Here is a 26,231-nt window from a genome sequence, read left to right as displayed (position 1 = left end):
CTTTGTCATCTTTTTCTTATTCTCTGTTGTATATGACCTATTCTCAGTCATCTTCCTCCTCTATTGTCTTCTTTGTCCTCTTCATCTGAGTATTTCCCTTCTTCTCCATCTTCCTCTTCTTCTTTTTCGTCGTCACTTTCATCCTTTTTTGCTTCTTCTTGTCCTTCTTCCTCTTCATGGTTGGACTAGGTCGTTGTTGCTGTGGTAACAAAAATCTGACTGTTGTGTTTCAGCTGCAACTTGTGCAGCCGCCCACCTCCTTTGTGATGCTGTGTGAATGTGTGTGTGTGTGTGTTTGTTAGTGTGTGTGCGCAGGCGTCAGAATGTAAATGAGAGCTCTTATGGATAACTCAGCCTGCAGCTAATAAAAGCTGCTGGTGTGAGGGATGATGGGAAATGGAGTCTGGGATGCCAGCAGGAAGAGGAGACACTGCATGTTTCATCAGAGGGATAGAATCCAAGCAGGAGAGAGAGAGAGAGAGAGAGAGAGAGAGAGAGAGAGAGAGAGAGAGAGAGAGAGAGAGAGAGAGAGAGAGAGAGAGAGTGAGAGATGAGTGTGACTGCAGAGATGAAGTGAAAGATTGATCTTATTATCATACGGTCATGTGACGGAGGAGGAGTGATGGAAGTTATTTTTACATACATGATCATGTTCAGCAGGATGTCTCTTAACACCTGTTTCTCTGAGAAGAGTGTTTTGTTTTGTTAATGGAGTCTGGTGGCTCACTGGCCCTCATTAGCTTAGCAACATTTTAATCTCTTTTACCACATGGTCTAGTTTTCATCCTCCACATTTTCCTGCATGTTATCTGGATTGATGGGTCTTCATGACCTTTAGACTTTATAAACATCCAGAAAACCACAACATTTAAGAGCTCCCCCTGCTGGCTGTCTGCAGTAATGCTCATAAACCCTGCCTCCTCCTCCATGTTAACAGATGGGACATGGGTCAAACTCTGAAATCCAAACACAGGTCAAATACATGTTTGTCAAACATTGTTTCTGTCATTATAGTTAGTTCTTATCATTTACTTTACTTTGATTAGTTATTGAATGCTATAACAAGGGCTATAACACCATGTCTGGTCCAAATTAGTTATTTGATGCTATAAAAGAGGGGTTGTGACATAATGATTGACAGCTCTGTTGACCAATGAGGTTCCTGCAGAGCTGTGTGCACCGGGTTATCAAAGTAGAGGAGGAGCAGTGAGAGGAAGCAACGTGGGTGTGGTTAGAGGAAAAGTCGGTGTATTGATACACTGTCATTGGCTGTCACCTGTTACCTCTTATTCCGTCTACAACCACCTATTATCACACTTCAGAGCCACATTGTTACTTTGTTTCTAACTTTTTGGAAACTGGGCCGATCTTTGAGTGCAGACTGTCAGCTGTCACTTTTCTTAACACTCTGCTGAATATTATTCATTTTCTTTTGTTTTCTGGTTTTGTGAAGAGGAAATGTCTCTCATTTGTCAAACTGACTGATGGCAACTATAGAAAATTGTACAAAATAGGTCTGTAACAAAGTTTTAAAAATACTACCTACAAGTAAAAGCAGCATTCAAACCTTAGAGGATCTTTTTGTCCTGACTTTCTCTAGTGTCTGCTATAATATTGAAATTATTGATCCCTATTTTGTATTAATGTACTTTTGCATGAAGTGTTTTAACCTGAGGAGATCTTTGAGAGCAGCTTTAGAGGTACTTCTAGTCTGATTTAAATGATGATAGGAGGTTAAATCTACATCCTTCAACTAAGAACTGAATCCCAACCCCAAGACCTTCTGGTTCCTTGTGAGGCTTTCTTAGCAGGACTGAAAAAGTAGGTTTGAAACGTGTCATCTAATCTCAGGTGACGTTCCTCTAATAAAGGGAGCTTTCTGCTGCTGTAAAGAATTTGACAGTTTTAACATAGAGAAATGTAATCCTGACTTTTTGCCTCTCCGTGTGATGTTCTTCTTTATCGTCTCATTCATCACACACGTAGGTCTGTTTTCTGTTTTTGTAACTTCCCTTTGTCTTCCATCTCCCCAGCTGTTGCCATGACTACAGACGAGGCGGAGAGTCACCAGAAGAAGCCGAGGCAGCAGGAGGAAGCCGGCCAGCAGGACGCCCGGCCGCCCTCGCCGCCGGAGGAGGGCGAGCAGCTCCGGCCCCGTAACCGCAACTCTGCCGGCCGCGGCCTCTCCCGCCTCTTCTCGTCCTTCCTGAAGAGGCGCTCGCAGTGCGACAGCGAGGGGGGAGAGAGGGAGGACAAGCAGGGGGAGGAGGAAGCCAAAGCACCCATCGCTGACCCCGAACCTGAGCTGAGGACGGAGGGAGAGGTGGCCCCAGACCAGCACTCAGTGAGCAGCGCTGAGGCTCAGGTCAGACTGAGCTGAGTGAATCTGTGTTTATTTAGATACATGTCACAGAGACACGAAGGATCTTTACGTTAATATTTGGAAACGGAGACAGAGCAGAGAAATGAAACTGTTTGTTGTTTCCTCTCATCATGGCTCGTCTCCAGCAGCAGAGACGCTTTAATTCACTTTCATCATCTGACCTCATCAGAGGATGATCATTCAGGAATCACTTTAATTTATTTTGCTTACACACACATTTAATTAAGACTGGGACGGATATTAAAAGAGCTATTTTTACCTTGTCAGGGAAAAATATATTTATGCTCTGAAAGCTTCAGAACAGCACCTCTCCCCTCTGGTGGGCTTGTTTCTATACCTGGCACAGAAACAGGAAATGACTGTTAACCATTCTGCATAGTTCACTCACTATTAACAGGTACCTCACACGACCCAAAATATACTTATCCGTCCTTTCACTAAGTTCTCTACATGTTCTCTGTAGACAGGATAGAGAGAAAACAATGTCAATATCAGTCCTCATCACTTTAAACTAAGCAGCAACCTCCGGCTGTGAGAAAAGAAGCTGATGTGGAATTGCTAAGGACTGCAGTTCCTCTAGTGTCCACTTGAGGCTGGCTGCAGAAACATCAGAAACCACATACACACCCATTCAAAGAATCCTTACAGCAGAAATAAACATGTTTACAGCCTGGTACAAAAATGGTTTAGGTCTGAGTTGCTCATTTCTGTATCGGCACACACTGTACAGGTTTTTTTTTTATAACTCATTATTTTTAAATATATTAAGGTTAGACGTTTTGCCTAATAAGAGGCACTTCTGACTTGACTGACAGGTGGGCACCCTGTAGCTGTTAGCGAGGAGGCTAAAGGCCAGCCTCAACTCCATGTCTTTGCCTCTTGTTAGGTCGACTGAAAGTTAGGTTGTCAGCATTTCAGTTATGGCTACTGTTGACAGAAGCATCAAAACTCTGCTTCAGAAACACTGAGACTACTCCATATTTTATACAGTCTATGGTTTGAAGTTGAATGCATTTTGTGATGACTTATTTAATGTGTCGTCACAGACAGTGTCAACTTCAGGTCTCCCATCCTTCACCCTAAGGGGCAGACTCACCCCTGATCTGACCTGTTTTTATGAAAGTGAGCCAGCTGAGGAGGCAGTTTGTGGGATGTGTGGATGTCTCCAAAAACAAGAAAGGAAAGAGTGATCAAAGCAGTTTAGACTGTGACCGAAGTGTTTGTGTCTCTGTCTCAGGCTGTTCAGGTAGAGAAGAAGGAAGTGGGGGAGGAGGAGGAGGAGGAGGAAGGAAAAGACAAAGACAAAGAGAAGGAAAAAGGAGAAGAAGCCATCCTGGAGAAGGAGGACAAAGAGAAGGAGGAGGAGGAGAAGAAGGAGGAGGCTCCTGAAGGAGGCGATAAGGAAGAGAAGGAGGAGAAGGTGGAGGAGGAGGAGGAGGAGGAGGCCAAAGCTCCACGAGCTCCACGACGACCGAAGACCATGCAGATCAAAGTGACGCTGCTGGACGACGCTCTGTTTGAGTGTGAGCTCGATGTGAGTATGAACATATTGTAATCCATCGATGGATTATTTTCAGCTTTAAGTTTGTTTCTTTTTTATTAGAGGCTCTGTTGGAGTGAGGGCTCGATGTGAGAGAACATTTCATACATGCATAAAAGTTTGACTCAGTTTATTCTAAACGTGCTTCATTTTATTAGACAACAAGTTTAAGTGATTGCTGAACTTTTTCTCAACACTGCTATCTGATGGACAACGGCCCAAACGGTCTTCAGTGGGAGAAACATGTGCAATAATGCAAATTCATACATCTATGCAAAAATCTGAAACAAATGTGAGAATGGAAACCTAAAATTTTCTGGATTTGTATCCTTCATGTATATGCAGCCCGTTTGCTGTTTGCGCAGTAGTCTTTCCTTTTTACAGTATATAATGTGTGTCTATGAATGAGCATCATGTATGAATCTAAAGCAAGTTTCTCTTGATGATGATTGTTAGGGCTGCTGCAGATCAGTTAACCTTGTCGGCATCTGCACTTTTCACACGTGGTCCTGATATTTTTAGGAACTTGTTTGTTCACACCTCATACACCTCACAGTGGGACACTTCCTCTTTCAAACACTGTCTCACACCTCTAAATACTCAGTTTGGGGTCAGGGTCAGGGAAGCCGTTGTTCAGATCACGCAGGTCGAGGAGGTGGAGTGTTCAGTAATGTCTCCTGTTTGTGTTTAAGGAGGTTTTCAAGATACTAACACAACAGGAGAAAACGTAACACAGACTATCACCTGCATATCGACTCACCTCCACTTCACACAGACTTTTTACCAGTGGCTGGAGGGAGACGTCCCGATAAATTCATCCAGTGCACGCATGTAGAGCTCCCAGATTAAGTTTGGATATTTAACAGGAGTTAAATCTCTCTGAGCAGAGAGAGTTAGTGAGTTGAGGATGTAGGGTGTAGATATGACCTGAGCTGCTGCTGCATTTAAACATTTTAGGAATATTCGACGCTGCTCCAAACGGAGGGACTGCTATCAGAAACATGACCAGGAGAACATGACACACAGCAGGCAGAGCAGGTTTATCAGCCATGTTTGGTCAGAAAGTCTTGTTTACGGCTCGTGTACTTCGTGTGTGACTGTGTGAGAGTGTGTATCAGCGTGAACCTGACAGCTGTTAAAGCGTCCGGTGGGATCCTCCTCTGAGACTTGGAGCTCTCCTCACCATCTGCTCCTCTGCTCAAAACATTAATAAAACACCGTGCACCAGTCTGTTACATTAGCAGGTCAAAGGTTAAACACCCCCTCTGTGTGTGTGTGTCAGAAACATGCCAAAGGCCAGGAGCTGTTCATGAGGGTGTGTGACCACCTGAACCTGCTGGAGAAGGACTACTACGGTCTGGCTATCTGGGAGACCCCCGTCATGAAGGTGAGCCATGCTTTATTAGCGGTCCAACAATTTCTCCCTGAGTGTTAAATATCCAGAGCAGACAGTCTTTATATTCTTAAAGACATGGTTACATTAATACATGGATTAACACCAGACTTTATGCTACATCCTTTATCTTTCCTCCTCAGACCTGGATGGACCTGACTAAGGAGATCCGCCGGCAGGTTCAAGGTGAGCAGGGCTTTACATTTAAAGTACACCACCTGTTTGTTTTCGTCTTCTTCACTAAAATGTTTACAGACGTTTATTCAAATCCTGTCTTTCTTTTCTGCAGGTGCCAACTATGATTTCACCTTCAATGTGAAGTTTTATCCTCCAGACCCGGCCCAGCTCTCCGAGGACATCACAAGGTACGACATGAGTTACGACAAATGTCTCTTTTGGTCTCAGCAGTTTTTATGTAGTTTGGTTTGATGGTATGGTGGTCGACAAGGGCAGACAATCTACAACGCCCTGAATGATCATGAGAGAGGAGCTTCAAATGCAGGAAAGATGCATCTTTAAAACACATGCAACGGTCCAAAGGAAACACCACAGTGGACGCAAAATACAAATGAGAAAACGTGCTGCAAAAAGCTGAAACAGCTGCACTGACACTAAACATGCTCCAAATACTCAAATGAAATACACGCAAAATCATAAAACATGCTGTGTCACACAGTGCCCCCTTTGGGCCTGGAGCACTTCCGTGGCCAAGCATCACTTTGAAGCGCTTTTTACTTCGGCAGATGTTTCAAGATTTTATATTTGTTTTCTTTGCATCATATGTGTATTTATTAGAGGGCCTTTAATGTCAGTGGAGCTATTTCAGCGTTTTGCTGCATGTGATTTCATTTGCACTGTCTTTACTGGACTTTTGCATGTGTGGAAAGATGCATTGTTTCTGCATTTGCAGCTTGTTTCTCCCAAGCGGCAACCTCTGGTCTCAAAATATGAAGCCCATGCCGAAGTGTTATTAACTGCAATTCATAGAGCATCCACTTGAGGCTGGTTCACAGCAACCCAGGCACCAAACCTCACATTACCTTCATCAAAATACTGCATAACAATAACACAACAAAGTCTGAGGTTTCTTATATGCACGGACTACAATATAACAAACAACCCCATAAATACAGAGCTTAAATTATCACCATAAAAATACTCAGTGTTAGAACAAAACCATGAATATCTACACAGTTTTTATTTTCAAGCTTATATTCTTAGGGCTATTTTTTGTCATAGGTTGACCTTTTGAAGTAACAGTAGTTACATATTACTATGATTTATAACGGTGATTTATTCAAAATTTAAGGCATACAGAATCTAAAGAATCCTGTGTTATTAAACTTTCACAAAAAAACAACTGTGAGTGTAATTTTGATTGCAAAAGCTGAAGTACACATCTGTAAAAAATGTTTATTTACTCAGACACAAATAAAATTAAATCACATTAAAGTGAACATTTCCATTGAAGGTGACGTTAGACAAGATAATATGATGATTGATTGTTGTTGGATTATGTGGAAACAATACGGTGTTATTAATGAAAAAAAGGTTGGATCATTTTGAGGAAGACATCAGTTAGAGGGAGAGAAAAGGGATGATTGTGTGTCTTCAGTGTGTTACACTCTGGAAAATATGGTGCAGCTAGCCTAAACAAAGAGAAGCTTGAAAAAACCTTCCTGATGGAACAATTTTTCATAACCCTCTCTGGGACTTGAACCACGGCTCAGTCTTTACTGACACAGCAACATACACCTCTTCTTCAGGTACTACCTGTGTCTCCAGCTGAGGAAGGACATCCTGCAGGGCCGCCTCCCCTGCTCCTTCGTCACCCTGGCCCTGCTCGGCTCCTACGCCTTGCAGTCAGAAATCGGAGAGTATGACCCGGAGGTGCACGGCAGTGAGTACGGTAAAGAGATGAAAATGGCTCAGGGTCAAACCAAGGAGCTGGAGGACAAGATGATGGAGCTACACCAAACATATAGGTGAGAACAGGAGCTGGAAGGAGTAACAGCAGCACCAGGGGATTTGTTTATCATTATTTAAGGAGAGATTTAGAGATAACGTGACACCACCCTTCAGAAAAATAATCTGTAAATATTAATCCAATGTTTACTCAAAGTTTGTGTTGCATTTGTCATTGTATCAGGGCCATGAGTCCAGCCCAGGCGGACATGATGTTCCTGGAGAACGCCAAGAAACTCTCCATGTACGGAGTGGACCTGCACCAGGCCAAGGTGAGCACCGGGGTCAGAGGTCATCCATGCTTTCATGCAAACACGATCCAGGAGACAAAATGCTACAACACAATTTATTTGCGTATTAATGTTATTCAGCTGTCCATGAAACCAAAAGCACTGACATCAAACAGAATAAAACACACACTCTGTGTTTGCAGTTGTTTGTGTGTGTTCTGTGTGTTATCTTCAAAACACAGCAGTAGTGTTCAGATCTGCCCGAACAACAGGACGACATGTGACCGTCAGGTTTTACAGCAGAAATCAGGTCAATCTGTTTGCATCAGAGCAGGATTTAATCTCATATAGAGAAGGGAGCTTTTTTTTGCCTACACTACCCCCCTGTGGCCAGAGGTAGACAGTACAAGGACGCTTTTGGCACAACTACTTACGTGGATGATCAGTGGTAGAAGATCAACAGTGGAAATCAATTCAAACCATCAGTCCGTGCTTATTGCTCATATGCGGAAACCCTCAAATAGAATAAGATTCAGAAGAAAAAAACAATCCCCCAATGAATATTGTTTTGCTTTGGAAAAAGGTAGTGTTTGGAAAAGTAAAACAAAAAGACTCTCAGGGATTTTAACTTTGTTTTATAGAGACAAAATGCAGAATCTGAAGTCCAAACAAGCAAGTTCATGTAAAAAAAGTAAAACAATGGCCCCCTTTCTAAAGCATGTCCTTCATTTAATTTAATAGACTAAAGTATAGGAGACTCTACTGAAAAATAATATAGATGCAGCTAAAAAAAACAAGCGTGAAATTGTTCATTTTTTGAACCATGAGCTTTGTTCAAATTTTTTCAAATGAACTATAAGTGTGAAGAAATAGTTAATTATAGACTGTATGAACTGAACTTTGAACTAGTTCATTTTTTGTGTGAACTGGCACAACGCTGCCTCTTTCTATAACTCAGAATGCTTACATTATTACATTCAAACAGTGTATGGTCCTTGTCACCTTACGATTATCATTACAGAGATTACAAATCCTATTTTCTATCCAGGCCTTTATACCTTCCAATAACCTAACAGGGAGCCTGGTGTTGCTTACTCTCAAATTTTAATAGCTTATCTATACTTTTGGTTTTCATATAACAAATAGTTTTCCAGTTTGATCTCATGTTTACTACATGATGTCATTTTTCTCAATTCACCTTTCCACTTTTGTAGGAACTGATCTTTAAGTCTTGTTCAGCAGTCAGTTTAAGCCATTTAATGTTGTTACACTCCAGAGGTAACAGGCCACAGTCATTCAGTATCTGTTTAACCTTTAAAGACCAATGGTGACACATAAGCACCTGTGTTGTGCAGGTTGAGCAGATAGTTGTACATCATTTTGTTGAATTGACTTTCTTTACTTTCCTTAACGATGAGTCTCCTTTGTCTTTGATGTGTTTAACCTCAGAACAGGGAAACAAAGGGACATTTTTGATAAAAATGAATTTTGAAGTCACACGTTCGATACTTGAGACAAAAAAAAGGATATTTTAAATAAGAAAATATATAAAAAATGCATATGTGCCTGTGACCCCAGGTTTTTACAGACATTAAGTGTTCACGTTGTCTTTAAAGTCTAATTTAATTCCTACATGTTCCACACGCTTGTGTTTCTGCAGATTATGTAACATTACTGCCTTGCTTCTTTTTGGCTGTAATACGTTTAAGCCCAAAAAAACAAATGAGATCTCAAAATCCTTTTAGGCACAGGAATTGGTTTTCGTCCTCCGCCCCTTGTGACTGAATTTGGTATTACAACTACAAACAACACCAACAACAACAAGAGCAGAGGAGAAAACAATATAATTCCGATTTTTTATACAGCGCAGACGAGTGTACATTGAACCAGACATAGAACCTTTGGATGGATCTAACACACACTGGATGTGAACAGACAGAGGTAGCGTTAAAGGCGTAAAGTAGACAGGTGACTCAATCTAAGGAGGAACTGTGATTAAACTTTTCTGTGGCATATGTTTTTTTTAAAGTATTCGCCTGTGTGAGTTTCTGTCTCAGCTCTCTGGATTGTGAGATTGTATGTTAACCGTCCCCTCTGTGTCTCAGGATCTGGATGGTGTGGACATCATGCTGGGCGTCTGCTCCAGTGGTCTGATGGTTTACAAAGACAAGCTGAGGATCAACCGCTTCCCCTGGCCCAAAGTCCTCAAGGTGTCCTACAAACGCAGCAGCTTCTTCATCAAGATCAGACCGTCTGAGGTACAGCTGGTTTATTTCAACACATCCAGACTCATGTAACACCACATTATTCTTACTAACATTAAATATAAACCATGGAGAATTCAAAGTAAAGATAATATATGATATGATATGACACGACACGTTACTTTACATGACAACATGACAGGATATGAAAAGATCCAATACATCATGTTTCAACAAGATAGGACAGGATGTTGTTTATTGTCTCTGTAGGAAACACTGCAGCACTTCATGCTGCTCTAATGGAGCTGCTTTCACAGTAGTATAATAAATAATTGTGCTTCTTGTTGTAACAGGTGGAGCAGTACGAGAGTGCGATCGGCTTCAAACTGCCAAACTACAAGGCAGCTAAGAAGCTGTGGAAAGTGTGCGTGGAACATCACACCTTTTTCAGGTACAGTGTTTCAGTCTGTCAGTGTTTGTCCAAAGTTTGGAGCAGCACAGTTTCTTGCTCTCTGCTCCAAAGTCCGATCAACAGGTCTGTATCTGTGTTCCTCTGTGTGCAGGCTCACCTCCACAGAGATGGCCACTACTCCCAGGAAGTTCCTGGCGTTGGGCTCAAAGTTTCGTTACAGCGGTCGCACTCAGGCTCAGACCAGACAGGCGAGCTCTCTGATCGACAGACCGGCTCCTCTGTTCCAGCGATCGTCCAGCAAGAGGAACTCCCGCAGCCTGGATGGAGGTATGCGAGTCCATCTGTTTGTCCCTGGAGGGATTAAGTCTTATATTCTCGGGAGTGAATGTTTACAGCCTGACGGTGTGGAGATTCTCATGATGTCCTGATTGTGCATCCCTAATAGTTTAAACCAAAGTCCATTGAAAAAAGAAGCATTTTAAAAGTGGTTTACTTCTGATCGTCCAAACAGACATGATAGAGCAAAAAGTCTATGTCATGATATCATTCTTCCAGCATCTTTTCAAACTGTTCAAAAAATCTGGTTTACAACAATTAAGGATATCAGTTTTTCTCCCAGCCCTCTTAACTCACATGGCTGCTACATCTCCAGCATCCCATGTGCTTCCTATGAGACAAACCCGCTGAAGGACTGCTGTCTGAAGCAAAGCTTCAAGTAAAGAATTGAATATTTTCAGTTTGCATTATCTTTGTTAAATTTAAAATCAAGCTTTAAAGAAACTCTGATCAAACTCTCAGAAACTTCCAGCCAGAAGAAGACAGACCTAGATTCAACATTTGAATCTGATGATCAGTCTGTAGCATTTATTTAAATGTTAGATGGAGTGAGAGTGAATGATGTCTAAACAAAGCATCAGACAGAAGAGAGATGAACCTGACACGGTCAGACTACCTTTAGATGTAAACATCACATTAACAATGTTTGGAAAAAGTCTCCAGAGTTTTTAAAGCTCCAAACCCAACAGAAGCTCTCTGTCTTCTTCTCTGTTTTCTTGTGTTTCATAAATGAGTCCATTGTCCTTCCTCCTCCGTCCTCTCAGCCATGGCCTCCACCCCTGACAACAAGTCCACTCGTCCAGTCAGTGCTCCTGTGATGTCACCGGTGTCACCCGGGGAGGCGACCCCATCCCCGCTGCTCCCGGCCCTGCGTCGCTTCGACCACCGCGACGGCTCCGCCCCCAGAGGACATCGCTTTGGAGACAGGAAGTCGGCAAAGAAGGCGGAGAGTCAGCAGACCGAGCACGGCAAGAGCCAGAGTCCCAGACCAGAGAGCACTCCGGAAATCAAGGTACAGGACCGGCGTTTCAATAAGTGCATTTGAAGATGCTCTGTTTTGATCTTGAGACTATATAATGATTAGATAACTGCAGAAATCCTTCTCCCCCACTTTGTACACCTCAGTTCAAACACTAGAAGGAGAGTAGAAATCCATCAACAGGGAAGAGTTCAGAGAAAGTTTTAAAGTGAGCTTTATGTAGGGAGTCATCCTGGTTAATAAACACTTCATCATAGAAGTGATGGAGGTTACTTACTTTTACTGTCTCGAATCCAGTATCAGACCATGCACTTGAAGTCTAGATTATTTTTTGAAGGTCTATGGTACAACAGGCTCATTCAGTGATAAGTGTCAGCCCTGGACGTTTTGATTGTGATGTGTAAGTTTGTGTGTGCCATCAGACAGTGGCGAGGAGAGAGCGAAGGCACTCACCCTCTGTGACCACGGCCAACGGGGAGAGAGAAAAAAAGAGCCAGGTTTGTTTGAGATGCATGATCAGACTGAACCAGTCAAACCAGTGTGATTACAGGTTAGCATGGAAGGAGGTGTAAACTCTGTTTTATAGTGAGGAAGGACAAGAACGTAAAGAAACTATCACAGAACAGTTTCTGTCTTCTATTGTGAGCAAAAGAAAAAGTGTTAGAGTTAAAGGGATAGTTCATATTTTAAAGTGTGGGCATATGACATTCTTGTCAGCAGTCAGTGTATTACCCACAGGGGATCCAGCTCAGCTCGGCCCCTTTGTTGAGAAACTGTTCAGAGAACCAGAACAGAAGCTAGACTATCAACCTCCGCAGACGGGGTCAGCTCCACCATCTCATTTAGATCATTTAACAAACTTTGTGGAGAATTTGAAGCACTAAAGTCTGAACATGATGGCGTGGACACATCAGAGTTTGGTATTTCAGCTCAGTCTTCCCCTTCAGCAGCTAACACAGTGTACTTTGATAAGGTAAACTTACGGTGTGGATCATGGTTTGTTTAAAAACAAAAGTGCATCTCTAGAACGTTTTTATTGTCAGTATGTTTGACAGGATAAAGTTGCAGCTTCAGTTTGCCTTTAAAAGTCTTTAATGCATGAGTATGTTACTGTATACAATCAGCTTTGTGGTGTGTAAGACTGAACCTGTAACATGCAGTAACTGTGTCTCTCCTCTGCCTGTGGGGGGCAGCACTCTCCTCAGGACAAATCAAAGATGGAAGTGATGCGAGTGAGGAAGGTTAGCATGCTCTGAGCCGTATCACATCCTCATCCCTGCATCAGTTTCACATGAAGACACTTTCATTTTTTTTAGTTGTCTGAGGTTTTCCATCACAGAGAGAAGAAGTAATCTAACTGCTGGATTATTTGATTGTTTTTGGCTGTTTATCTGTGGAAGCTTGAACACATCCTGTCAGCTGCACAGACACTCTCTGTTGGAACAAGGAGAAACCAATCCAGTAACTGTCCTCCACATGCCTCAGTCAATGTCTCTCCTGCAGGGTTTGTTATAAAAAGATGTTTTTGTTGCATAAAGTTTGGTTTCTCCTTCTGCCAGGATCTATATGTGTGTGTGATCATAACAAACAGCATTTGTAAGAGGGAGCTTTCACACCTTTCACTGTTACACTCACATGTGTTTGTATTTGTTTAGGAAAGACCCACTGCTCAGCTGAGTCACTCCCTTCAGGATTTTGCACGTGTCTGTGCTAATCTGGTTACAGTATAAGCTTCATTACCTGAGTGTGCAACAATTTGTTGTTAAAATTTGCAGCTCAAACACGTCTTTAACAGATGAAAAAGGAACATTATTAAAAAAACAAAACCTAATTACTGAAATATAATAAGTATTTCAAATGTTCTCATAAGAGTGTGTTTTTCTTAAATTATGGCCATTTTACTCCACAGTACTCTTTAATAGAGACACTGCACACTGATGGAGGTTTCAGAATTAAGATAGATAGAGCTCAATGCATCATTAAGTGTTAAAAAGACTCAAATTTAAGAGAAAGAACATTAAACTCTCACTCATGAAAAAGTCAAAGCAAACCTCTAAATGAATACCAAAGCTTTGAAACAGCAGGATGCATGAAAAATACTCACTGTGGTGCACCGGTTAAGATCAGTGGTTGAATCGTGACCCACATCTGTTGAAGCCTCACTCCTCAAAGCAGGCAGCCTCTGTGTGAATCTGACATGTGGCCCCTGCTGCATGTCATCCACCACTCTCTTATCCCAGCCTCCTACTCAAACCGCTGAGTGTTTCTCTGTTTTCTGCCGCAGTAAAGGCAAGAAAGCCACGTGAAAAGTTCCCCCTATCAACCTAAAGGTGTGAATTTGTATATGTCATTGTTTCAGAACTTATTCTGTCTCTCTGTGGCCATTAAAATCTGTGGCTGCAGCTTTTCATTCCTTGATAACAGCGAAATATAGGTCAGCCCTAAACCAGTCTAAGGTATTGTTTTACTATATTATAACCATGGTTTTTAAAGATGTCCGACTCCCTCCAACTGTACTCATTTAGATTCACTCAACTCAACATCACTATTTTTAATTTATATAGCACCTTTCATACATTCAAGCAGGGCTAAAACAAGAGGATGAAATCATGGCTAAAATCAATGCAATCTTGTACTCATCACACTTAAATATAATTAACTTCATAGTGTAGTTCTTTTAGCTATTTGTATTTTATTATTGTGTTGATACTTTGGATGTTGATGTATCCCTGTTTTTTTAAAGTAGTTATGTATTATTGTGTAGCTGTTTAAATTATTAACTGTTTGTTTTTAACAGAGGCATCGCCTCTGTCTCCTGCCCGGGGACTAAAGGTGTAAATTAGCTCATAGCTAAAGCTAGTGCAACTAAATGGCTTTACACTGTCCCTGTTGAAAAAAACAAAGAAATAAATAAGATAGAAGAAAGTATTATGAAATACTGAAAAAAAACAAAAAACATTATAATAGAATCAATAAAATACAATCAAATCAAATCAAGTCAGATAAATACCAGAAAAATATAATTAAAATAAAATAACATAAACTAAGAATACAAAATAAATGAAAAATGATGTTAAAACAATGGTAATAATGGTAGTAAAGGTTTAAACAACAAATAATGGAAAATATCCTGTTGAAATAGACAAACCACTTTGGGAAAAGCCTGAATAAATCAAATCACTAAATAAATGTAATAATGTTACAGCCTGGTGAAACCACTGATATTTGCAAAACAGGAATGATGTGTTCAATCTTTGCTTTGTCTGCAGCACTCTGAATAAGGTCAGGTTGATGAAACATGATGAAACAGAGCTTCATAGTTTAAAAAAAAGAATATGACTGGCAAATGTAATCTTTAAAAACGTGTAAACTCCTGAAGCGATGGCACACACAGTCCTCCCCTTCCTCCAGCACACGTCTCTGCTCTGCAGCTCTATTCAGCTTTTGCATGAATAGCATGAAATTCAGCTCACAGCACCGAGTGTGTGTCTGCCTGGCTTCTCTCTCTCACACACAGCGCTGGTATGTGTGTGTGTGCACCTGTCACCTGATGAGCTGGGCATGCTGGGAACTGCTGCCCTCGCTCCTACAGCTCAACAGCTTCACATTATTTTCTGATTCATGTCATGGCATGAGTCAGCGCTGCTCATGGTGCTCATTACAAACTAATGTTAAAATGTTTGACTGAAGTATTTCCAACTAGGTGTTCCCTTTTTCCTGCAGAAAAGAGCAAAGAAACTTGAGGGGGAAACGATTTATATCAGACATAGCAATTTAATGTTGGAGGTTTGTATACGCTTGTCTTCACTTTTCTGTTCTGGCTGTTCGTCGCCTCGTTTTTCTTTCTGCATGAACACTTAGTTTTTTCTTTTTGCTTTGACGTCTCCGTTTCTCTTCATTTCTTGCCTCATTTTCAGCTCAATCCTAAAGGCTTGGCATGCTCTATTTTCCTCTCTGACTCTCATGCAAGTAGCTTCACTTAACTCTGACATCATCTTTGTCTTTAATGTTTTCATTTCATCAGAATATGACTGGGAAAGATTTATTCTTGAGTTAAAGCAAATGTACAAATGGAGAAATACCCTGAAACAAAAGCTGTGACATCTTTGTCTTGACTCTTCACACTTGCTTCTGAATATATAAATCTTCCTTCACATAATGCAGTTTCATTACAGCTGTTGCTCAAGCTTTTGAGCTGTAGTGTGAACAGAGAGGATCCTTACTAAAACAGAGTCTGTCCATAACAAAAGACAAAAATAGTCTAGAGGAGTAATTAAAGATAAGATAAGATAAGATAAGATAGTACTTTACTCGTTCCACAACGGGGAAATTCAAGTGTCATAGTAACAAAGTAGACAAAGTGCAAAAGAAATATATAAAGCAAACAAGAGCCTATAAAGTAACAATTATTAAAAATGTATTAGCAATTAAAATTAAAATTAAAATTAAAGAGGTAAAAAATAAGCATATACTGAAGTATTCAGACCAGATGTGTATAAAGATGGACAATGTGCCTCCTCCTGATGTAGAAAAATCCCCCCCATGACAAGCACTGACGTATTGCGTCTGTCTTAAAAGCCATTTAGCTATCCCAAACCTACATCTACCTTGTTGCTAAAGCGTGGTCACTCCCTCCGGTGGGTCCAGCCCATCGCCCAACTGATCCTTGTGTGGGTTTGAAGCAGACACTCACAATTATGGAAAGTTCAATGACTCTTGTGTTCGTATTTGTTAAATTTCCTCTCATCGTTCCTCCTCTACTCTGATAATCTGGTGCACACAGCCCTGCAAGAGCCTCATTGGTCAACAGAACTGTCAATCATTATGTCACAACCCCTCTTTTTATTGCATCAAATAACTAATTTGGACCAAACAAGTCAGACAAATAACCACTGAGACATAAATCAGCATGATAATTAACTATAATGACAGAAACCATGTCTGACAAATATGTATTTGACCTGTGTTTAGATTTTACATTTGACCCATGTGATATCTGTTAACATAGAGGAGGCAGGCTTTGTGACCTATACTACGACCAGTCATCAGGGGGAGCTGTAAATGTTTTGACTTCTGTTTTAGGGAGCTGTCATGTCGTCCATCTTTTTATACAGCTCATGGTTGTAAACACCTAATGTAAAAGAAATAAATCTGCAGAGAAACATTTATTTTCATCAAATAAAACCAGGTTAATGTTTTTTTCCCAGTCATGTGTGTCTCAATCATGTCTCTCACATGTTGTGCAGAGTACTGTCGATTCTCATACAATTAACTCCTTAACCTTACTCACTGGTATGTTGGTTTACTGTTTTAACACTCTGTTGATTACTGTTTGATGTTGTGTGTTCGAGTTTGTATCATTCCAGAGAGAAGAGAGTGGCATGTTACATTACTCAGCTCATATTGATGAGTTTATCTTTTTAAGCTTCACTGATTTAAGATCATTGTACTACCACTGATTAAAAGGACAATGGGATATTTCACTAAAAATGGCCGCCGTCCATTTCACAAATAGTAAGGCTCAATGATACCTAAGAGCAAACACACCCCCCATAGAGTTCTGCAGCACTGTGCAGTTTGCTCTAGTTTTGCATCTGATTGTGTGGACAAGCTGTCAGCATCTTCACTCTCTGCTGTACAGAGCTGTGATCTCTCTTCCTGATGAAGCTCACATCTCTCCAGATTACCAGTTCATTGCGAAGTCATCACAAAGGTTCATACCTGGAGCGAGTCACAAGAGCAGCTCTTTCAAACTCTTCCGCCTGACTGACTAACCCCTGATTATAGTAAGGATCGTAATGTCAAAGTAACATTATCAGATTTCTTTTTCAGATATATAATTTTTAGGTCATCCAGAAATGAATCACTGTCATGATCACTGCAAAGTTTGAGTGACATCCCTCAGAAATACTGCACCACAATTACTACCAGCTCTCAGCAGACGAAAAAATGTCCCTCTCACTGTTAGTGTCGGAGTTAGTGAATCAGGCGTTTTCATCGAGGCTCATTTGCATAGAAATTATCCAATTTGGCCCCAATGAATGCATAATGGACAATTTAAATGTATGCAAACAACACCGACGCACAGAGATGCCATTTGCTCTGCAGCACCATTTGTGGAGCATTTAACCCTTCGTTCGTGCTTTGAGAATCAGACGAGTATTGCGCAGTCCTTTTGTGAGTAGAAATGATCCCGAACAATGATGATCACGTTGAGGATTATCATTAATAAACAGTGCAGCTCCAAAGTCTATCTCCTTTTAGTTTTTACTGACAAACAATAAGTCTTTAAATAACCTCAACCTGCTTATAATGTGACATGCCTCTCTCATCCTGATGTTTTTGATTCTCTGATTCAGCCACCTGCCTCATGTCTACCTACAGTATAGACATGTGTGTACACAGTACGTGTTGACCAATATCATGCTACTTTTTCAATTGGCTGATAATGGTCTAAAGAAAGGCCTGTTGTTGGATTTGAATCCCAAGGAGCACATGGGTTTCCTTGCTGTACATAGGTTATGTTATTGGAAACAGCAGAGAATAAAATATGTAAGATGCTGTTTTTGATTCAGTGTGCAGACCACCTCTGCCTTTCCTGGGCCTGCTCTTTTTGTGCTGAACCTGGGCATACTATTCAGCTTCCTTGGTCTGGGTCCATGAGCATTCAGGAAAACAAACACCTCCTGTTTTCCTTGTTTTTTTTTTACACCTCCTCCTGCCAGTATTAATCTGAGTCAGTGAACTTGTGACTTATTAATACCCACCAATCAGGAGTCATCATCAGTGCATGTGCAGCTTTATTCTTATTGTCATGGCCCACATGAGGGAGATTAAAAATGGCTGTAAGCTCATACTGTCAGTGAGTGCTGCAAAACTGAAACATGGCAGATGATAATCACTGTGATGTCTAGTTTTTTTTAAATAATGCACGAGGTCATCACAGGGGGGCTGAATACAAGAACATGTTTCACACTTTCATCTCTCATCACATTAAGACCATGATTGATTGTTCTTCTTGTTTCTTTGACTCATGACACATTCCTACACTTCCAAATGATACAATTATTCCCTTCATTTTCCATCGTCTTCATAGTCCTGTTACTGTCACTCTTTGGCATCCGTCTAGCTGCTCTAACTTGTACCTCTCTGTTGAAGGACGTGGATAAAACCCAGACTGAGATCATGCGTCACCACACAAGCATCAGTGAGCTGAAGAGGAGCTTCATGGAATCAGTACCCGAGCCTCGGCCCAGCGAGTGGGACAAACGTCTCTCCACCAACTCACCTTTCCGCACCGCGAGCATCAACGGGCAGCTGCAGCCAGCGGTGAGTCAAGCAAGCTTAAACAGGCCTGTTGGTTATTCTTTAGAAATGTAATCTCATCCACAGAGTCACATCATTCAGAGACTAAAGGTGGGATTTTTCTTGCTATGAAGCTATGCTAGCAGCTTTACCCTTGCTTTCAGCCTTGCGCCAAGCTAAGCTAACCACATCCCTCTCCTTCTCCGAGCTGGAGACCCAAAAATAGAAGTTATGTCATATTGCTCATCCGACTCAGCAACAGTCAAAACAAGATGACTTTCTTCAATAGTCAGACTGTCTCAAAGTCTTAACAACAGAACTCAAAAGACATAGATGCACCAAACTGACATCAGCCAGCCCAGTTATATTACTTGAGCAGAGTTTGCAGTCTGACTCACTGCAGAGCTGATGGCTAACTGCTATCACGTTTTCTGCATCTGCTTGAGACATTTCTCCAGAGGAGTTAGTCTGTGTTTGTCATTTAAAAAGAGAAAAGACCTCCAACTCTTTAATTGACTCTTCTACACTATAAAATTGGTGTCTCAGTGTGACTTCTCTCTGTCGTATCATCATGACTATACAAACAAATTAACAGGGGTGTAGTGTTAGGAAACAGACCTTGTGTGATGCTGGTTTGACTGCAAAGGCTCCTCAGATCAAGATAACAGGTGACTAGTGGAGGTTAGCGGCTTGTATCCAGGCGAATCAGCTGCGTGCAGCAGGTGTGCACTGTCACAGTGATGCTGTCTAGATCCTGTAACCCCCTTTAATCCTGACAGAGTATTTACAGTCCAACTTGCTCCAAAGATGGTAGCTGAAAACCAAATGGTTTGTGAGAAACTGCTTTACTGATCTCTGCGGTCAGGTTTTATATCTGTTCACTGGGTTCATCGATCTGTGCTTGTGGATTTCCTCTCCTCTTTCTTTACATTTCATCTGCTTTTCATCTTTGCACTTTATGGTACGAAGCCTAATGTATACTGACTGAACAAAGTATTAAAGGGTCTAAAAAACTTGATTCACCACTAGGGGGTGTGATACAAAACTACCTGGTTCCCCTGGAGCCAACCTCTGCTCCTGAACTAAAAAACAGATTAAATTAGGGGACAAATTGTGGTTTATAGTTATGATTAGAAGCAGTTTAGCAAGTTAAGTCAGTCCCATTATATGATCCAAAACCAACCACAGATTAGCTTCAGAAGGATCTACAGGTGTTCATTCTGTGGACATTTAGACTCTGAACAAAGCCAGGAAGCACAGGTTCAAACCATCAGATGAGTTATGTTGATGAATTGGCTGAATTTCATTAAGATGTTCCAGTTTCCAGCTCATGCACTGTGCTTCAGTCTCACAACAAGAGTGAGTTACAGTTGCAGTATTGAGCCTCAGTTAATGTTCTGAGTAACACCTGTGCTTGTCCTGCTTTGTCCAGGAATGGGAATTAAGAACCAGTAACAGGAAATAATTGGTTCAAGCCATCAACATCATTTGTTGTTGTCAGTTCCCTTATCAATATCCTCAACTTGCGAAACAATGACATTACGCATAGCGTACGACAACTGAGAAGATACTGTACCTTTAAATACTACACTGCAACTTTGAATACTAAACCCTGTACCTTTAGATACTACACAATGTACCTTTAAATACCACAAACTCTACCTTTAAATACCACACACTGTACCTTTAAATATTACACAATGTGCCTTTAAATATTTAACACTGTACCTAAAGTACTCAACACTGCAGCTTTAAATACTACTGATTTTATCTAAAAATCTAAAAGTCTAAAATTTGGATACAAAAATGGCTGACGAGCACAATCAGATTCTCTACCCACTGGAGGATGTGTCATGTGTGAGCAGAGTCTTATAACACACATCTATTAAAGAACAGGTACTCTGTAAGCATAACATTCAATTATCTTTTAAAGTTGTTTATACTTGGGGCGTCTGCAGTATATCCTCCTGCAGCAGGTAAACAGGCTGTAATGTCTGCAACATAATCCTTGATGGATCAGAGTGTGTCCACTTAAAGTTCTTGTTTATTGTCCCTGACAGGCTCAGTCTACCAACTATTCTTAATGTAATTAGGTTCAAAGTTGGATTGATGTTTTGTATTATACACACGCATGGGAGGGGGTAGAGAATGAAATATGACTTTTAATGGTATTGAGCTGTTCCTCAATCCTCCACTGGGTGGTGCTGTTGGCTTTCTCATTCTCATTTCACTGCTTCACCATGACTGGACCTGCAGTCACAGAGGGTCAAGATGCCTCAGGATGTTTTTTCCATGTTTGCTGATGCGAGGAGAAATGTGTGTGTGTCTGTGTGTCTTTTTATATGTGTGTGTGTGTGTGCAAGCAGGGGAGGAGGTCCACTGTTGTACCTGCATACAAACTAGTGGGTGGCGTTTCTGAGGTAAAGGTATTTGAGCTCTCTGACACAGTCTGCAGCAGGTTTAACCCCATCCAGATAAAGATTGGCACCTGGAGGCTGTGGCCGTGTTCAACTATCGATAAGCAGCTCTCATCAGACTGTGCTCTGCCGCTACCTTAAGGGTTCAGTATGCTTCAAACAAGCGAATTCATGTAAACTGTTGTCTAATCATTATACATGGTAATGAGACACCTGCAGAGTGTGATAAGAAACGGTTGTTTCCATTGAGGAGGAAGATTTGGTGAATCTGTGCTTCGGATTTTTGTTGTAGCCATGTTTGCTTTCTGGAGCAAGAAGTGACCACATTTAGGGAAGAGGGGGGGCTGGAAGGAGCGAGGGGTTAGCAAACAATGAGTCTTTAAAGCCTCCTCTTTTCTACTGAACGAGATTTTACTTGCTCATTTATCAGAGTAGATAGGCTATAAAAGCTGGTGGAACTGAGTGGACACCCTGCTTTCTTGTCATTTCTGCAGATAAATTTACAACCGTATACAAATCCTGAACAAGCTAAGAAGCTAGGTATAGTGAGCACGAATACAATACTCTTTCACAACAAGCATTTTCTGTTTTTTTTTAGGAGCTCTGCCCCTGAAATTCTCTTTCCTCTTTCCCTCATAGTGTTAAGTCTCCCCTGTCAAGCGAGGAGGGAGGTGAGTCTCAGGAGACAGGATAACAATAAATCATGCTGTGAAAGCCACAGTGTATTGACGTAGCAACAGAGACCTAAATATGATTTTACATTTATTTTACACTGAGTGTAAACAGATGAATGTGCAGACATCTTCACTGTTTTCTTCTTGAAAATGATTCTTCTTCTTCTTTAACCTCGGATGTTTTTGTTCATCCTATTATGTTTCGCTCTTCCTGGTCAACACCAGTCACATGATTTAAACATCATCCCCTTATGCTCACTTGCTTGTGGTGAGTTTTTCAAAAGGGCAGGAAAACTGTTATTAAAGTGGAGGGAAAGAATTTGTCTGTTTGTGTTCACACATGTAGCCTTCCCTGAAAATTTGAAAAAAGTTTTGGGATTTTTGTGCATGTGGGATTACAGCTATAAACAGTTTTTGTTTCGTGCTGTAAACAGGTTTATTTCTGCTGTAAAGTTGGACATTTTAACATGGGGCTCTATGGCGATTGGCTCACTGCAGGAGACAGACTCTAGTGGACATGAGAGGAACTGCAGTTCTTTGCACTATTACTGATGAAGTATTAGTTTCTTTGAGATTGTTGCTGTGCCTGTCCAATCACCTTTGAGAGGTGGGTGTGGTCAGCCATGTAGCGGGAGGGGTTTTATTGCTGTTTGGTGATCTTACCACCATTTATTTTGAAGCATACTGGCACCTTTATAGGCTCCCTGCCCTGGATCCCGCCCCCTCTAACCCCGCCTCCTCACCCCTGCCTTCACTCTTCAGATGGCTGCTGCAGCTTTGACATCCTGCTTGATCTGCCAATCAATCGCATGGCTCCGTTAATCCTGATGATGCATGACTCTTGTGCCTGGTTTGATCAGTGAACGACTGAAAAGGAAAACAAGCTAAAGACTGATGATTGGTAGCCAGAGGACTGACCCCCCCTCCTCCCCCCTCTTCATTTGTCTCACCCTCCAATCCTCCCCTCTGTATCTGTCCCCTGTGGATGTCTTTATGTGTCTTTCTCTGTCTTGTATCTCTGCCCCCTCAGTCCTCATCTCCTTTCCATTCCCCTCTGAAGTCTGGGATTTTTTCCCCAGTAGATCCATCCTCACCCTTACATCTACCCCCCTCCCCGCCTCACCCTCCACCCCCAAGTCCTGTATGTTCAGACAATGATGCTGAAGGTCAGAGAGGATCTCAGTTCTCCGACCTGCCCGTCTGTCCCTCTGGCTCTCAGCTCTCCTTCGCTCTAAACTTAAAGACACAGTTTCTGTCTCAAACATGAGGTCCTGCACTGTCATCAGATTTTCATTTTTTGATACTCAATAATCCTGTCGTAGTGTCACTTTTTGCTGAGAGCCTGAGGCACAATTTTAGCAATTTCATATTATTGCTGAGTGCTGGAGATTATGATGACACATAGGATGAAATGAAATAAAAATAGTCTGTATTGCATCACCTTCCTGCAGGTCCCTGAGCGCAGTCTTTTCTGCCTATAGAGTGCAATAAAACATCCCTGTCTCCTCCATTTAGTGCAGAATTATCATGAAAACTGTTTGATGGCAAGCTCCCACAAAGTGTCTGTCATCTGAGATGCCAATACTATAATACTACAATTATAAAGCAGTGCAGATTACATACTCTGGTTTTGCCAGATCTTCTGCTCTTTCTTCCTTCCTGTTGGCACTTCAAGGAATTTGCACTGCCAAATAGTTTGCACTAGCTAGCGTTTTAGCTGCCAGAAAATGCCTTTCCTATCCCCACCATGAAGCAAAGATTTATTAAGCCTCAGAGCACTCCCCTCCCCCTCCTTCTTCCCTTTCTTCGACCACCTCACTGTCCCTACCTGCCATTTTTACAAAACACTTACTCAGATTAAGTCTGATAGTTATACTCCAATGAAAAACCTTTATGTGATTATTTAATATACATTTTACATTACTGTTTGTAGCTAATAAGAAATCAGCAAATAGTTCTGCTGTTCCTCACTCTCAGCAGAAACAAACCATGAACAAACTGTTATAGAAACAGTAAAACATGTACAGACTTTCAACCTGTATGCAGTGCAGCTTTTCTTTTACCTGCAGTACCTGCTCGTTGCAGCTGTTTTATGCACTATGATCATTTCTTAGAAGGCCTTGGAGCAAGTATCTTACTACCACATCAGTTAGATCTAACTATCTGCTACAAAACAACAAACCACATACGTATCCACCAGCAGTAGGTGATATAATACATGGCTAAAGGAGTAAAGCTTGTAGAATGAGCTCAGATAGTTACATAGAAAATGGATTTTGCCACTTTGTTTATTACAAAGCTGACTATCTCATCTGTCTGCTACAAAACAACCACACATATCAACCAGCTGTGAGGGATATACAACTTGAATGACTTTGCAGCTTGTAGGGTGAAGTAATATCTCTGCCAAACCGCAAGCAGCTGCTAGCTAGCATAAATACAGTCTTCCTTTTAACTAGTTAGAATTAATTCATGCAGTATCTCAATGAGGGCCTGTGTCCACTAACAGCATTGCTTTTATACATACAGGGCTTATTTTCAAACAGATGTAGTTCAGTGCACAGCGTCCTAAGCACATAAACACACCAGTAGTTCATCTTTTTGAACACTGCTGCACCTGTCAATGTCACTTCTGCCTCACCAGCCAATTAAAATCTAAGTGGTGTGACATCGGACATTAACTTTGTCAAGAAGGAGGAGAAACTAATTCTGGTAATTCCAGAAGGGTATAATTACAAGTGCATCAGCTGGGTGTAAAAGAAGTCTGACTCTTACGCAGGGCTGTGTTGGACTTTGTGTTGGCCTACTCTTTAACACTAAGTGCAGCAAGTATGACTGAACTCATTTACATAAAGCCTGAGAGCAATCAGCACCTGCTGTGCCCCATCTCTGTCTGACACATGCTGTAGTTAAGAAGCTCTTTGGTTAATTCCAACAAGTTACACACAGGTGTAAAACAAACAGGGACAGAATCTAATTGGTGCACAGAGCTTAACTTCAGGTCGGTTGTTACTTTCATTGAACACAAGGTCACACCCAGGATTACGCCAGCTGGTGCACTCTGCCCAGGTGTAGAGCTGCTGCTGACATTTCATCGTTTTGACATTTTCTTTGAAAAGTATCTTTGAATAAAAAAATATATATTAAGCATACAGAGCTTTTGAAACCTAGCAGTTGTAAGCACTATTGAGAAGCGCTCTGAAACTGAGGTTGTAGGTTCAGCCAGCGTATGAAAACGCTGCTAGTGGACACAGGCCCTAACACAGTAAAACAGTAACCCTCTTCACTTGATTTTTCTAGAGTCTGTTTGGATAGGATGCCATGTGCTTTGCACAGCTGTTTTCTAGTATTTCTCTACATGTCTTCCCTGTAGATCCTCTAAAGGTCTGTGAGATTGAATGTCACATACTTCCGAATAGTCTCCTGGCTGCATCAAAGGTTAACAGTGATCCTCTAAAACTGGTAGCTCTATTGCATCTACAAAACGAAAGCACTCATCAGGTGCAATCATCTGTGAAGGTTTTAACCACACAGGTGTAAGAACTGGATTTATCAGTTCCATATGCCTCCCAGCATCTTGACCTTGTCATGACTGAAGAAGACATCAGGTTTAGATGATTCTAACAAAGCATACATCTCACAGAAAAAGTAACTCAGATAAGAAAACTGTCAGTAACTTACTTGTACACCACAAAGAACTTCATGCAAACCCACCCATGCTAACTTCCCTGCTGCACCTTCCCGTCCTCCATGTCCCCACCCCTGTGTCCCCCCTCCCTCTCCTGTCAGTGATCCCACCTGTGTGTTCATTGTTATCTGTCTCTCTTGGTCTGCTGCTGCTGCTGAGCACAGCGAGGGAGGCAGTCTCTGTTTGGACACAAGGTAAGAGCTTGTAGTCTGTCCCCAGCACTCGGGGGACCTCGGCTCTTCAGACAGGACTGCCTGCTGGAGGAAGATGAGGACGAGGAGGACGAGGAGGAGGACAGTGATGTTGAATGGGTTGATGAGGGTGAGAGGAGGAGGAAGAGGAAGAACAAGCTCACGGTCACACTCTAAAGGTAGCTATTAGTGTGCCAGAGGAGGGGGTGAGTTTTGTTAACCCATGTGAGCTGAACCCGGCTCGGATCAAGGCCTCCAGGATGTCTTTCTTTCTGTCAGGGCTGCTGGTGATGGCCCTCACCATGCTGTGGCTGGCCTTCATTTAGAGGACAAACACGGGAAGAAACCTGAACATTTCACCCTGGAAGGTGCCCACAATGGTCTACAGATTTCCTGATGCAGTGCTTTTTGTGCTCCTTTTCCTTGGAGACATTATTTCCATGGTCTTCCCCAGTCAGTGCACTGCAGTCCAGCCTAAAGGACCTGACTTAAAACAACATTTCAAGTGAGCCTT

At 41.6% G+C, this 26,231-nt stretch overlaps 1 protein-coding gene across 3 annotated transcripts in view; it reads left to right on the top strand.

The window, feature by feature from the left end:
- The window catches only part of epb41a (erythrocyte membrane protein band 4.1a), a 62,859-nt gene that overhangs the window by 12,203 nt on the left and 24,425 nt on the right, over positions 1-26,231 (top strand). For 2 of the 3 annotated variants that reach the window (XM_034705535.1, XM_034705534.1), the window contains exons 2-16: positions 2,034-2,365; positions 3,621-3,917; positions 5,206-5,310; positions 5,460-5,502; positions 5,606-5,681; positions 7,083-7,301; positions 7,466-7,553; positions 9,617-9,769; positions 10,069-10,166; positions 10,279-10,454; positions 11,228-11,475; positions 11,865-11,939; positions 12,636-12,683; positions 15,166-15,228; positions 18,601-18,771. In XM_034705535.1, coding sequence (XP_034561426.1) covers positions 2,042-2,365; positions 3,621-3,917; positions 5,206-5,310; positions 5,460-5,502; positions 5,606-5,681; positions 7,083-7,301; positions 7,466-7,553; positions 9,617-9,769; positions 10,069-10,166; positions 10,279-10,454; positions 11,228-11,475; positions 11,865-11,939; positions 12,636-12,683; positions 15,166-15,228; positions 18,601-18,771 — 2,184 coding nt within the window. In that variant the 5' untranslated portion in view covers positions 2,034-2,041. The remainder of the gene's footprint in view (positions 1-2,033; positions 2,366-3,620; positions 3,918-5,205; positions 5,311-5,459; positions 5,503-5,605; positions 5,682-7,082; positions 7,302-7,465; positions 7,554-9,616; positions 9,770-10,068; positions 10,167-10,278; positions 10,455-11,227; positions 11,476-11,864; positions 11,940-12,635; positions 12,684-15,165; positions 15,229-18,600; positions 18,772-26,231) is intronic. The other variant, XM_034705536.1, reaches the window with a different exon arrangement.

The sequence above is a fragment of the Notolabrus celidotus genome, chromosome 16 (assembly GCF_009762535.1).
Source record: "Notolabrus celidotus isolate fNotCel1 chromosome 16, fNotCel1.pri, whole genome shotgun sequence".
Taxonomy (NCBI): Eukaryota; Metazoa; Chordata; class Actinopteri; order Labriformes; family Labridae; genus Notolabrus; species Notolabrus celidotus.
The sequence above is the reverse complement of the archived record's forward strand: the minus strand, read 5'-3'. Positions and strand labels throughout refer to the sequence as shown.